General features: G+C 48.1%; 1 protein-coding gene across 2 annotated transcripts; it reads left to right on the plus strand.

Annotated features, from left to right (window-relative positions):
- The first annotated feature begins 278 nt into the window (after positions 1 to 278).
- Positions 279 to 7,084, plus strand: PEX26 (peroxisomal biogenesis factor 26). 2 transcript variants are annotated; one of them, XM_009680023.2, is made up of 5 exons: positions 279 to 644; positions 745 to 885; positions 1,396 to 1,709; positions 3,144 to 3,290; positions 4,101 to 7,084. In XM_009680023.2, exons 1-5 carry the CDS (start codon positions 424 to 426, stop codon positions 4,202 to 4,204), a joined length of 927 nt encoding a protein of 308 aa, XP_009678318.2. In that variant the 5' UTR covers positions 279 to 423; the 3' UTR covers positions 4,205 to 7,084. The 2 variants fall into 2 exon arrangements, with proteins under 2 accessions (XP_009678318.2, XP_068803851.1); XM_068947750.1 differs by having other exon boundaries at positions 316 to 644; positions 1,396 to 1,493.
- The last annotated feature ends 4,271 nt before the right edge of the window (positions 7,085 to 11,355 follow it).

Genomic DNA, 11,355 nt, shown 5'->3' on the forward strand with positions numbered 1-11,355 from the left:
AACGTGTTCGCGACCTTTCACGGCAGCTTCTTCGCAGGCTCCCGGGGCTCTTAGCTGGCTGGCAGGGAGCCCGTTTGTAACCGAATAGTCCACGCAAAGGTCCCCCCCGCCCCGCGCTCTCTGCCTGCCGCCTCTCCCATGGCGGTTCCCGTCCTACAGAGCCGCCGCTCCGCGGCGCGACGGACCCCTCGGGCCGCCGGGGGCACCAGCGCTCCGAAGAGCCCCGCGCTGCCGGGTCCGGTCGCCTCAGGCAGCCGGTGACTACAGCTCCCGTGGCGCCGCGGGGCGAGAAGATGGCGGCCGGGGCGGTGCCTCCGCAGCCGTGAGGGGGCGGCGGTGGGGGCGTCTCTGGTGGCGTTGGGCGCCGGTGAGGGGCGCCCCTTCGCCGGGGCCGAGCGAGGCGGTAGCCCCGCCGCTACCACCATGAGGAGGGAGCCGGCGGCGGAGCTGCTGCTGCGCAGCGAGCCCCTCGCCTGGCCGCCCGTGTCGGCCCAGGCGGCCTCGCTGCTGGAGGAGGCGACGGACCTGCTGGTGCTGCACCGCGACTTCGCCGCCGCCCTGGAGCGGTGCGAGGCCGGCTGCGACAGCCTGGGCCCTGCCGCTGGGGCCGGTGCTGGGGCTGGGGCCGAGGCCGAGGCCGGGAGGTACGAGCCGGCAGGGCTGGGGGCTCAGGGCTGGTTTAGGGGCTCGTGGAGTTTCAGGCCGCTTAGGGAGCTGCGGAGGTTTGTCTGTCTTCCTTTTCAGCTCTGCAGAAGTGAAATGCTCCCTCTGTGTTGTGGGGATTCAGGCCCTGGCGGAGATGAACCGGTGGCGGGAAGTTCTCTCTTGGGTCCTACAGTATTATCACGTCCCTGAGCATCTGCCTCCAAAAATCCTGGAGCTGTGGTGAGTTTCTCCATGCGACTGCCAGGTACACAGGACTAGGTTTAATAACAGGCCAGACTGCATTTTCACTTTGTATGCTGTAAACCGGGATGAAAGTGGAACCTGGGACAAGCATGTTCTTGAAAAGAGAAATAATTAAAAAAAAAAAAAAGCTGAATTAGTTTCTGTTGCAGATCATTTTGCTCTCTGAACGCATACGCTAGCGTTAGGCATGGTGCTAGCCACCCTGAGCCTGCTGAGAGGCAGCCTTTGGGAGCAACTGGACTTATGTGTGCCTGAGTATGCCTGCAGGCCAGCAGACTGCTTTAGGGTGATAAGGAACAAAAGGGGTCATTCTGAGAGTAACATCAGTGGTTGTACCTACCACCTGTCTCAGAAATCTCTTCCTCTACCTGGAGTGTAGACCTTGACATAAGCCTTGATGATAGCTGCTTGTGAGTAGTAACTGTCAGTTCATCTCAATTTAAAAAGATGTTGTGTCTTCTAATATTTGTCTTTGTTGTGTTCTAGCATCCTGTTATATAGCAAAGTGAGAGAGCCCCAGGTGATGCTGGAGGTTGGCAGTAGCTGGCTGAGAGACGTAACCAATAGGAGCCTCCCTGAGTATGGTTCGTTGCTGGAGCTCTATCTGTTGCGTGTTTTGCTTCCCCTTGGCCAGTTTGAGGGGGCAGAAGAGCTTGTGCGGGGCTGTGATGTTTTTGACAGTGAGCAGCAGCTAGCACTTCTCAAGATCATTTGTGAAAGCCAATGTCAGTGGACTCAACAGGAAGAGATGCGCTCAGCTGCTGAAGAGCAGCAAGACACCACAAGAGAGACAGTTTTGGGTAGGCTTTCCCTCCATTGTTTGTGCTCCTTCGTTTTTTTTTCCTTCAAAGTTTTAGAGATCTGGCTATCTTAAATATTATCAAAATGGTTCAAGTTAGATTGTAATGTAAATCGTATACATCCGTGTTCTCTTTCTGTTATCTGCGGACTGTCTGTTCCCTTCTTTATAATCTATGATAGCCCATCCCAGAACTTCAACATGTGCCCTAGACCTATCATCAGTGAGACAGCTTCCTCAAGCACTCAGGACTTTGCAGTGGGTACAGACAGCAAAGTGCCACTGGGACAACAAGAAGGGAAACAAGTTCAAAAAACAAAAGCTGCTTATAGGTTGTTTGTTTGTTGTAGCCCTCTGCTACTGTCTGAAGTAGAGCAGCTGTAGTTTGATGCCTCAGAATTGTTGGGGTATTGCCTGTAAATCCTCAAAGAGTTTTGAAGATTTGTTCTGCACTCTCGAGTGTGATTCTGCTTAGTTTTTAGCCTGGTTGTTGATGGCTGTTGCGTTGTGGGTAGTCCATCCTCTGTGGACACAGCATGGAAACAGTTTTCACGCCTTGCTTTGTTGTGCAGCACTGGATTCAGAAGAATGGCTTAGGAAAATTTTCCTCTCTCCTTTCTTAAGTCTGGCTGTGTAGTGGTGGTTTCCTTTTACCAGTGAGATGACAAGTTGACCACCTTATGGAATGTTTCTGTAAATGAGTTAGCAGCGTCATTTCAAATGGCTGGGTATGGTAAGGCCTTTCACCTATGGCTCTAACGGGTCTGTAGTAGTACCTAACCAGCATTGTTAGATCCCTTACTAACAAAGGGTAGCAAGTAGTAACTGTATATTAATAATAATGTCAGGACATACCAGCCATGAGGAAGTCACAGAAGGACTGGACTATATCCCGGAAGGCAGTGGAAGACTTGCTGATCCATGTGCTGATAATTACAAAGGGGATTTAGTCTCCACCAGTGTCAGAAGATGGGAATTATTTTCAAGCTTCTAAAACATTTCAGAATAAATGTATTACAGTACAAACAGGCAACTAAAACTAGCAAGTGCATCCTTTAAGGGTATGTGTTGTTGGATCTGTGTACTTTTTGCTTTTTCTCCATTAATAGTTAAGCCCATGTAGAGCAAGCCATGGCATTTAAAGTACTACTTATCTGCCAGAACTGTAAATCACCTGGAGTTATCTACCAGCAGAGATGTTTGCACTGCTGTGGTATAAGTTCATATCGTCCTAAAGCAGATACCTAAAAAAGATCCAATGAATTGTATCCTAAAATTGTGTAATTTCTCTCTGTTCCCTATAAAAGAGACGCATGCGATCAAACTAAGATGTGTCTACAGTTAGGTGAGATGGATGGCACCACTACTGACTCTTCTAAGTGATTTTTTTTCCCACTTTATTTTGCCCTAACAGCCTTTTTATTCTTGTTTCTAGGTGCTCTGTCCCAAAAGCTCTTGACCATGTTGACATTGCTCCGGAGAGCACTGAGGTCCATGTCAAGCCACTTCTATTTAATTCCTTACAAAAAGATTCTCTTGGCTGCTTTTATGCTATATCTGGTGGTGGTGAGATTAGACCCAGGTACAGAATTTAGAGCTTTTATTTTTTTTAATCCACTACGGCTACAGAGAATAAATTAAGAGTTGCTTTTGATAGATATGGTCTATGTAATTGTGTTGTCTTTGGGGCATAAAAGATCTAAAGAACATAAAAGAACCGGGTGGCTAGGAATTTATTTTTTAGGCTTGTTTCTAGTTTTTCCACCTGGAGTCCGTGTAGAAACATGTAACTCAACAAAAGCAGATGTCTGTAAACAGTTATCCCATCTTCAGCTTTTTCTAACAGACAAGGTGCAAACTGTTAGAGACTGACTGAGCTGTCCTAGACCCAGCCTCTGCCCCAGTTAGCTTGAGGTGCTACAAGGTGAATGCCTTCTGGAAGAGTGATTGCCTCCTGGGGCTGTGCTGCCAGGAAAGTACAGAGTTGCCCAGGCCAGTGACGTATTCAAGCGTTGGTTTTGCTTATGCTGGTCTCTCACTAGTAATGGTTGCCTCTGTCGCTGAAGAATGGGCTGGTCCTGTGATGTGGACGGCTTCTGGCGAGCAGGGGGGATGTGTGTCCCCCCTCTATCTGGAGACGCCCCTTCTACTGGGTGGTAGGTGCTCTGTTGCTGTTCCACGAATAGTCTATTGGAAAATACTGAAGAAAGCATGCTAGGGATGGGAGCAGTGGCCTAGGTTAAGGCCTGAGAACTGAACCAAACGGGAAGAAATAAAACACCTACGCTTCCGTTATTGCTGGTTGGGATCAGTCTTTTCTTAGTATGTTTAGCGTATCTTAGTTTTCGCTCTTAAAATGAAAGGCTCTTTTGGTTTTTGTTTTGTTCTGCAGCTTCTCCCACGTCACTGCCGTTTCTTTATAGACTGGTCCAGCTCTTCCGACAGGCTTGGGCAGCTGTACTTTCTCCAATCCGCAGGCCTCCAGTTCAAGACTAAGTGGCTTCCCCCACAGAAAGCATATTTTTTTCTGCTGCTGCAAAAGTATCAGCTTGTATTGAGGACATCCTTAGGCTCTTCAAGGACTGTTGAGATCAGTGTCCCAATTGAGATGGCCACCTGTGAGCTCCCATGTGATGACATCTTCCTTTCTTCAGACGGGGAACTGTGTTGTATGAATTTTGAAACCATGCCATGTATTCCCCACCCGCACACACTTTGCTTAGCTCTGCAGCATCATTCTGTCAAATACTTGGTTAAAGTTACTCCCCTAACCTGCAACTGAGTGAGAATCCTTTCCAAATAGTTTGCTTTGGATATACCTCCTCAGTGAGAGTGGGTGGCCAGTTGTGAGCCAGGCTCACTGAGATGCTTTGGAAGAAGGCCTCATCCTTGTAAATGCTGGGCAGCTCTCTGAACGAGGGAAGTAGCGTTCCTGGAGGCAGGACTGTAAAAGACAGCAGAGTACCAGGTAATTAGGGGAATATACTGTTTTGTCTGAAGACATCGGAAAAGCCCAGTTCCTGCAGCATGGGATTTAGGACACACATGTGGAAATAAAACAGAAAATGGAGCCTGTTGCCTTTTGAAAGTCATGATTTCTCTGGACTGATGCCTCCTCATATGGGCATTTTTGATTTTGAAAATGAAGGCGATGGGACACAAAGACTGTTGTCCTGCACCTACTCTTCCTAAATGCAAACTACTGCACTTTGTGCTTGCCTGATGCCCAAAATTTCTTAGGAGCACGGTGGTAAGGCAATAGATTTATTTTTTTTAATTGTATTCCGTATTGTCTAGATTCTGCCTAAAATCTAGAAATATGAATGTACTAAACAACAGAAGTTGTTGCTTTTTTTTTACTCTTAAGGGTTTCCCTATCATTTGCTATGTTTATTGAGATGTCAGAAAACCTCCATATATTTAGAATACCCCCTCCATACCTAAAGTCTTGGTTCAGATGAAAGCCATTTATCAATGCTACTGTCATTCAGAGGAAAAGTTTATCAATAGGTAGAAAAATATATTTCTCAAACTTTCCCCAAAGCTGTGGCAAGAAAATTGTCTTGCAGAATGCTCTGATTTGTCACCAGACTGACCCCACTTCAGGCCATTGATTTGGATTCCTAGAGGCAGAGGCTGGAGGTCTGGGGTTGGACGTTTCATTTCTTCTCCTGCCATCTACATATCATCAATTGGCAGTGGTTAAATTCCACAGGAGAGAGCATTTGCCTGTTTAAATATTGTTTCTACTGAAGCAAGTTGTGTGTATAGCATAGAAAACAAGTTAGAGGCAAGGAGCCTTTGTGGCAAACGTAGCCAGCCATCCCAGCAACTGTGCCGAGAGAATTCAAATTGAGTGGAACAGCCAAAAATACAAAATGGGGAAATAAGCAGCCTTTTCGGTAGAGTCCATCTAAAGCATCAAACCTGTGAGAAGTAGCCAGTGTAGATCCCAGCACGGTGTCTTACAACAGTAGTCACCTTCATATTGTTCCTTTGTCTGTAGCAACAGCTATATACAGAGGTGATGGCTACTTTTGCTTTCTCTAAAAGGACAGCAGACTTGGTGTCTTCAAGCTGTGTGCTGTATTGCTTTGCTGTCCTAGGCCACTTTGAAAACAGTCTGCATCTGCACTGCTAAAAATAAATCCATGTTTAGTTCTTCTTGACCTCTCCCAATAGAGAGAAATACTCCAGTATTACTGGGAGATAAACTGGGGCAGGTCGTTTATGAATGCAGAATGCAGTAAAGACCTTGCTTAGTTGACTCACAGTAAAAACTAAGAGATTTTCTGTCTCTGCCAGGACTTTACAGCAGGATAATTAGCACATAAGGCTTCATCCTCACCATATTATAAAGTTACTTCCTGTGTGTCCTGTGCATATAGGGAATATATTGATATTGCTATGTGAAATTTGTAACATAACTCTGTGTCCAACACTTGATGAAAAACCAATAGAATCAAACACAGAGGCTCTGTCCAGATTTGAACTCTTCCAAGAATTGTTGTTGTTGTATTTACTGCCCCCTTCTCCCCCCCCCCCACAATTTTACAAGGCCTATCTCTAAATACTTTGTAAAGCAGTTAATGAAATATCAAGGTTCACTCTAAAGGAAGGCCCAATCTTAACCAATACTTGATTGTTCAGGTAGCAACAATTTGTTTGCTCTAGTTTTCTACTGATATTTTTAGTTAGATGGCAGAGTTGCATTTGTAGGGGTGGGACTAGTGGTATGTACAGACCATATGTTATGTTTAGAATCCTGTTAAATGTCATAGCCGTTAATCTCCTGGGACATTAACATTCAATTTGATTGTAATCATAGTTTGGCAACCTCCACTTTTTTTTTTTTTTTTAATACTACTGATTTTGCATTTGTGTTGTATATAATTCATGATGAGAGGGAAAGAAAGCAGAAACAAGCTGTCTTTTTTTTTTTTTTGCAATTAATACTAAAAAAGCAATATTTAATTTTCACAATAAAACAACTACTGATTTACCTCTTTGTAGAGGTGCTTATTTGTGCTGTGATTAGGTACATTAAAATTTTCTCATTTAATGTATTGACACCTTACAGTTTTCAAATCACTTCTGGAAATGTGTTTCATTACCTGTCCTAATCATACAAACATATTTGAATTAAGTAGAGGAGTTATTCATTGTGAATCACTGCCTGACTAGATCTAATAAGGTGATCATGTTGGTATGGTATAGGTCTACATTTTCATATGTGTTAAGAGAGCGCTTAATTTCTTTCTTTCCATGAAAGATGCAGCATATTTTTTATTTAATTTTTTTAATAATGTAAGTTGTCTGGGTATACTTCTGGATGGTCAAGATCAGTGGTATCAAGAATAAAGTATTTCGTATTTATTTTTTGTTATGTTTTTCTTTTGAATTTTCATTTCATCATGAGGAAAAGATGTAGCCATATATAATTCTAAGGGAATCCTACTATTTAATCTTTGCCAGGGAGAGAGAAGAGTACATGCATGTGCCATGTGTATGTGCCATGTATAGGTATCTCCAGATAAAAGAGCAAATGATAGTTCTGGTTTTTGTTTTGCCACCTTCTTGCTGAATGCAAAAAACTGCTATTGCCCCATACTCTAGGCAGTTGAAGAGTTGAAGAAGAGTTGTCTATAACTGGCTGAACAGACCTGACAAAGATGAGGTGTGGCTGGCAGAAAGATGAGGTTTGGTCCCTTAGCGTCAGGCAGCAAGTTAATCAGTGTACTTTGTCCATAGATCACGGGGTCAAGCACCCTGTGAGTCACTGCTAGGCAGAGGCCTATATAAGACCCAGGCCTACAGCGCAGCTCCCAGAGCGCAGCGAACAGAGGCAGCAGTGTCTGGGCTCTGCCTGGGCCTTTTGTGGGCCTTGTTGGAAGTTGTGGAGGCTTTCTGGGGACCCCTGAGGAGCTAGACAGTGCTTGCTGCTAGCAGGAAGGGAGAGCTAGGCAAGGACTACTGCAGGAGGCCTTGACTTAACTTCTCCTGGGAAGTTCTAGCTACGTGGGGCTGCTGCTAATGAGCCCTCTGGGTTGCCCAGAGAGAGTTGGGGCTTTTGATTCAGGTGGCTCTTGATTGGGTGGGTCAAGCACCCTGTGAGTCACTGCTAGGTTGAGGCCTATATAAGAGCCAGGCCTAGAGCGCAGCTCCCAGAGCGCAGCATACAGAGGCAGCAGTTTGCACAACAGAGGCAGCAAACAGAGGCAGCAGTTTGCACAGCAGTTCGCGCAGAAGGACGCCAGAAGGCACCTTCATTTTCCGTAGTGGTGTGTCCTTCCCCAGGCATGGTCATGACACGCCGCAGAGCACGTTCCCCAGTGGCTGTTCGAGTTGCTGCATCAGCTCTGTCTGAGGCTTCAACCCAGACAGACCCTCAGACAGCAGATGCAGCTCTGCAGGTGACAGGCTGCAGGGAGTGCCTGGGACCTCTCCGTGAGGCCTGGGCTGATAGTCAGCTCTCCTGTGCGAGGTGTGCTGTGGTTGATCAGTTGTATTGCCAGATAAAGGAGTTACAGGAGGAAGTCAGTAGGCTGTGTAGCATCTGAGACGATGAGCAGGAGATTGACAGGGTATTCCTGGAGATGGTGCAGCTCCAGGAGTTTCCACCCCACACTGCAGCGGAGTTGCCAGAGGGCTCTGTACCGTGTGCAATGGTCCATCATAACACTGTTGAAGAAGGCTGGAAACTGGTGACCTCTCGTAGAAGGAGAAAGGCTCTTGCTCCTCCTCAAGATTTGCCTTTGAAGAACAAGTTTAGTGCCCTCCAAGCTGAGGAGGAGCTGGGCATGGCTCCAAGGGAGGCAACTGGCCTGGCAGACCCTGTGCCGTGCAGGAACGCCAGGAAGAAGCGGCGAGTGATTGTTGTGGGTGACTCCCTGCTGCAGGGGACAGAGGCACCTATCTGCCGACCTGACCTCTTGTCTAGAGAGGTTTGCTGCCTGCCAGGGGCTCGAATAAGAGATGTCACGGAAAGACTGCCAAGGCTTGTCCATGCATCAGACTACTACCGTCTGCTGCTCTTCTGTGTGGGTGCTAATGACACGAAAGGCAAATTGGAAACCATCAAACAGGACTTCAGAGCTCTGGGGATGGTGGTGAAGGGTCTGGGAGCCCAGGTCATTTTCTCCTCGATCCTGCCTGTGAGGGGAAAGGACGGGAGGAGGAGTAGATGAGTTTTTCAAGTTAACAACTGGCTGCACTGCTGGTGTTGGCAGCAGGGCTTTGGTTTCTATGACCATTGAACCCTATTTGAAGATCAACGGCTGATGGAGACAGATGGGATCCAGCTTACCAAGCAGGGAACACGCGTCTTTGCCAACAGGTTGGCCAGCCTGGTAGGGAGGGCTTTAAACTAGGAAAGATGGGGGAAGGGGAATGGTATAGTGACATGGTACTCAGTAAAATACCACTCGAGTCAGGATGCCTCCAGCGGGTGCATGCAGCCAGGGGAGACAGCATGGGACATGGCTACGGAGGATCCTCTTGCACCTCTCCTGGGAAGCTTACATGCTTGACTGGCTCTCTGAAATGCCTGTACACCAATGCATGCAGCATGGGGAATAAGCAGGAAGAGTTAGAGATCTGTGTGTGGTCGCAGGGCCATGATCTCATTGCAGTTACAGAGACATGGTGGGATAGCTCACATGACTGGAATGCTCTCATGGATGGCTAGGTGCTCTTTAGGAAAGACAGGCCAGGAAGGCGAGGTGGTGGAGTTGCCTTTTATATGAGGAAGCAACTAGAATGTATGGAGCTCTGCCTCAGGGTGGATGAAGAGCAGGTTGAGAGCCTATGGGTAAGGATTAAAGGGCAGGCTAACATGGGTGATACTGTTGTGGGGGTTTACTACAGGCCTTGTTGCAGGGATGGAACAAGGAAGGCTAAGACCCATTTAGAATTCAAACTGGCAAGGGATGTCAAGGACAACAAGAAGGGCTTCTTCAAATACATCAAGAGCAAAAGGAAGACTAGGGAAAACGTGGGCCCGCTGCTGAATGGGGCGGGTGCCCTGGTAACGAAGGATACAGAGAAGGCAGAGTTACTGAATGCCTTCTTTGCTTCAGTCTTCACTGCTAAGGCCAGTCCTCAGGAATTCCAGACGCTGGGGACAAGAGAGGAAGTCTGGAGAAAGGAAGACTCTCCCTTGGTCGAGGAGGATCGAGTTAGAGATCATCTAGGCAAACATGACATCCACAAATCCATGGGCCCTGATGGGATGCACCCATGAGTGCTGAGGGAGCTGGCAGATGTTATTGCTAGGCCACTCTCCATCATCTTGGAAAGGTCCTGGAGAACAGGAGAGGTGCCTGAGGACTGGAAGAAAGCCAGTGTCATTCCAGTCTTCAGAAAGGGCAAGAAGGAGGAGCCAGGAAACTACAGGCCAGTCAGCCTCCCCTCCATCCCTGGAAAGGTGATGGAACAGCTCCTCCTGGAGGTCATCACTAAGCATCTGGAGGACAAGAAGGTGATCAGGAGTAGTCAGCATGGATTCACCAAGGGGAAATCATGCTTAACCAATCTGACAGCCTTCTCTGATGGAATGACTGGCTGGGTAGATGAGGGGAGAGCAGTGGATGCTGTCTACCTGGACGTCAGCAAGGCTTTTGACACTGTCTCCCATCACATCCTCATAGGGAAACTCAGGAAGTGGGGGTTGGATGAGTGGACAGTGAGGTGGATTGAGAACTGGCTGGATGGCAGAGCTCAGAGGGTTGCGGTCAGTGGTGCAGAGTCTAGTGGGAGGCCTGTAGCTAGCGGTGTCCCCCAGGGGTCAGTGCTGGGTCCAGTCTTGTTCAATGTATTCATCCATGACCCGGAGGAAGGGACAGAGTGCACCCTCAGCAAGTTTGCTGATGATACAAAACTGGGGGGAGTGGCTGACACACCAGAAGGCTGTGCTGCCATTCAGAGGGACCTGGACAGGCTGGAGAGTGGGGTGGAGAGGAACCTCCTGAAGTTCAACCAAGGCAAGTGCAGGGTTCTGCACCTAGGGAGGAATAACCCCAGGCACCAGGACAGGCTGGGGGTTGACCTGCTGGAAAGCAGCTCTGCAGAGAAGGACCTGGGAGTGCTGGTGGGCAACAAGTTAAGCATGAGGCAGCAATGTGCCCTTGTGGCCAAGAAGGGCAGTGGTATCCTGGGGCGCATGAGGCAGAGTGTTGCCGGCAGGTGGAGGGAGGTGATCCTGCCCCTCTGCTCAGCCCTGGTGAGGCCTCCCCTGGAGTACTGTGTCCAGTTCTGGGCTCCCCAGTACAGGAGAGACATGGCACTACTGGAGAGAGTCGAGCGGAGGGCTACAAAGATGATGAGGGGACTGGAGCATCTCTGCTATGAAGAAAGGCTGAGAGAGCTGGGCCTGTGTAGCCTGGAGAAGAGAAGACTGAGAGGCGATCTCATCAATGTGTACAAGTATCTGAAGGGGGGGGTGTCGAGAGGATGGGGCCAGACTCTTCTCCGTGGTGCCCAGCGACAGGACAAGAGGCAACGGGCAGAAACGGAAACACAGGCAGTTCTATCTGAACATGACGAAAAACTTCTTCACTGTGAGGGTGACTGAGCCGTGGACCAGGTTGCCCAGAGACGTAGTGGAGTCTCCTTCCCTGGAGATATTCAAAACCCGCCTGGACGCGATC

The sequence above is a fragment of the Struthio camelus genome, chromosome 1, assembly GCF_040807025.1.
Source record: "Struthio camelus isolate bStrCam1 chromosome 1, bStrCam1.hap1, whole genome shotgun sequence".
NCBI lineage: Eukaryota > Metazoa > Chordata > Aves > Struthioniformes > Struthionidae > Struthio > Struthio camelus.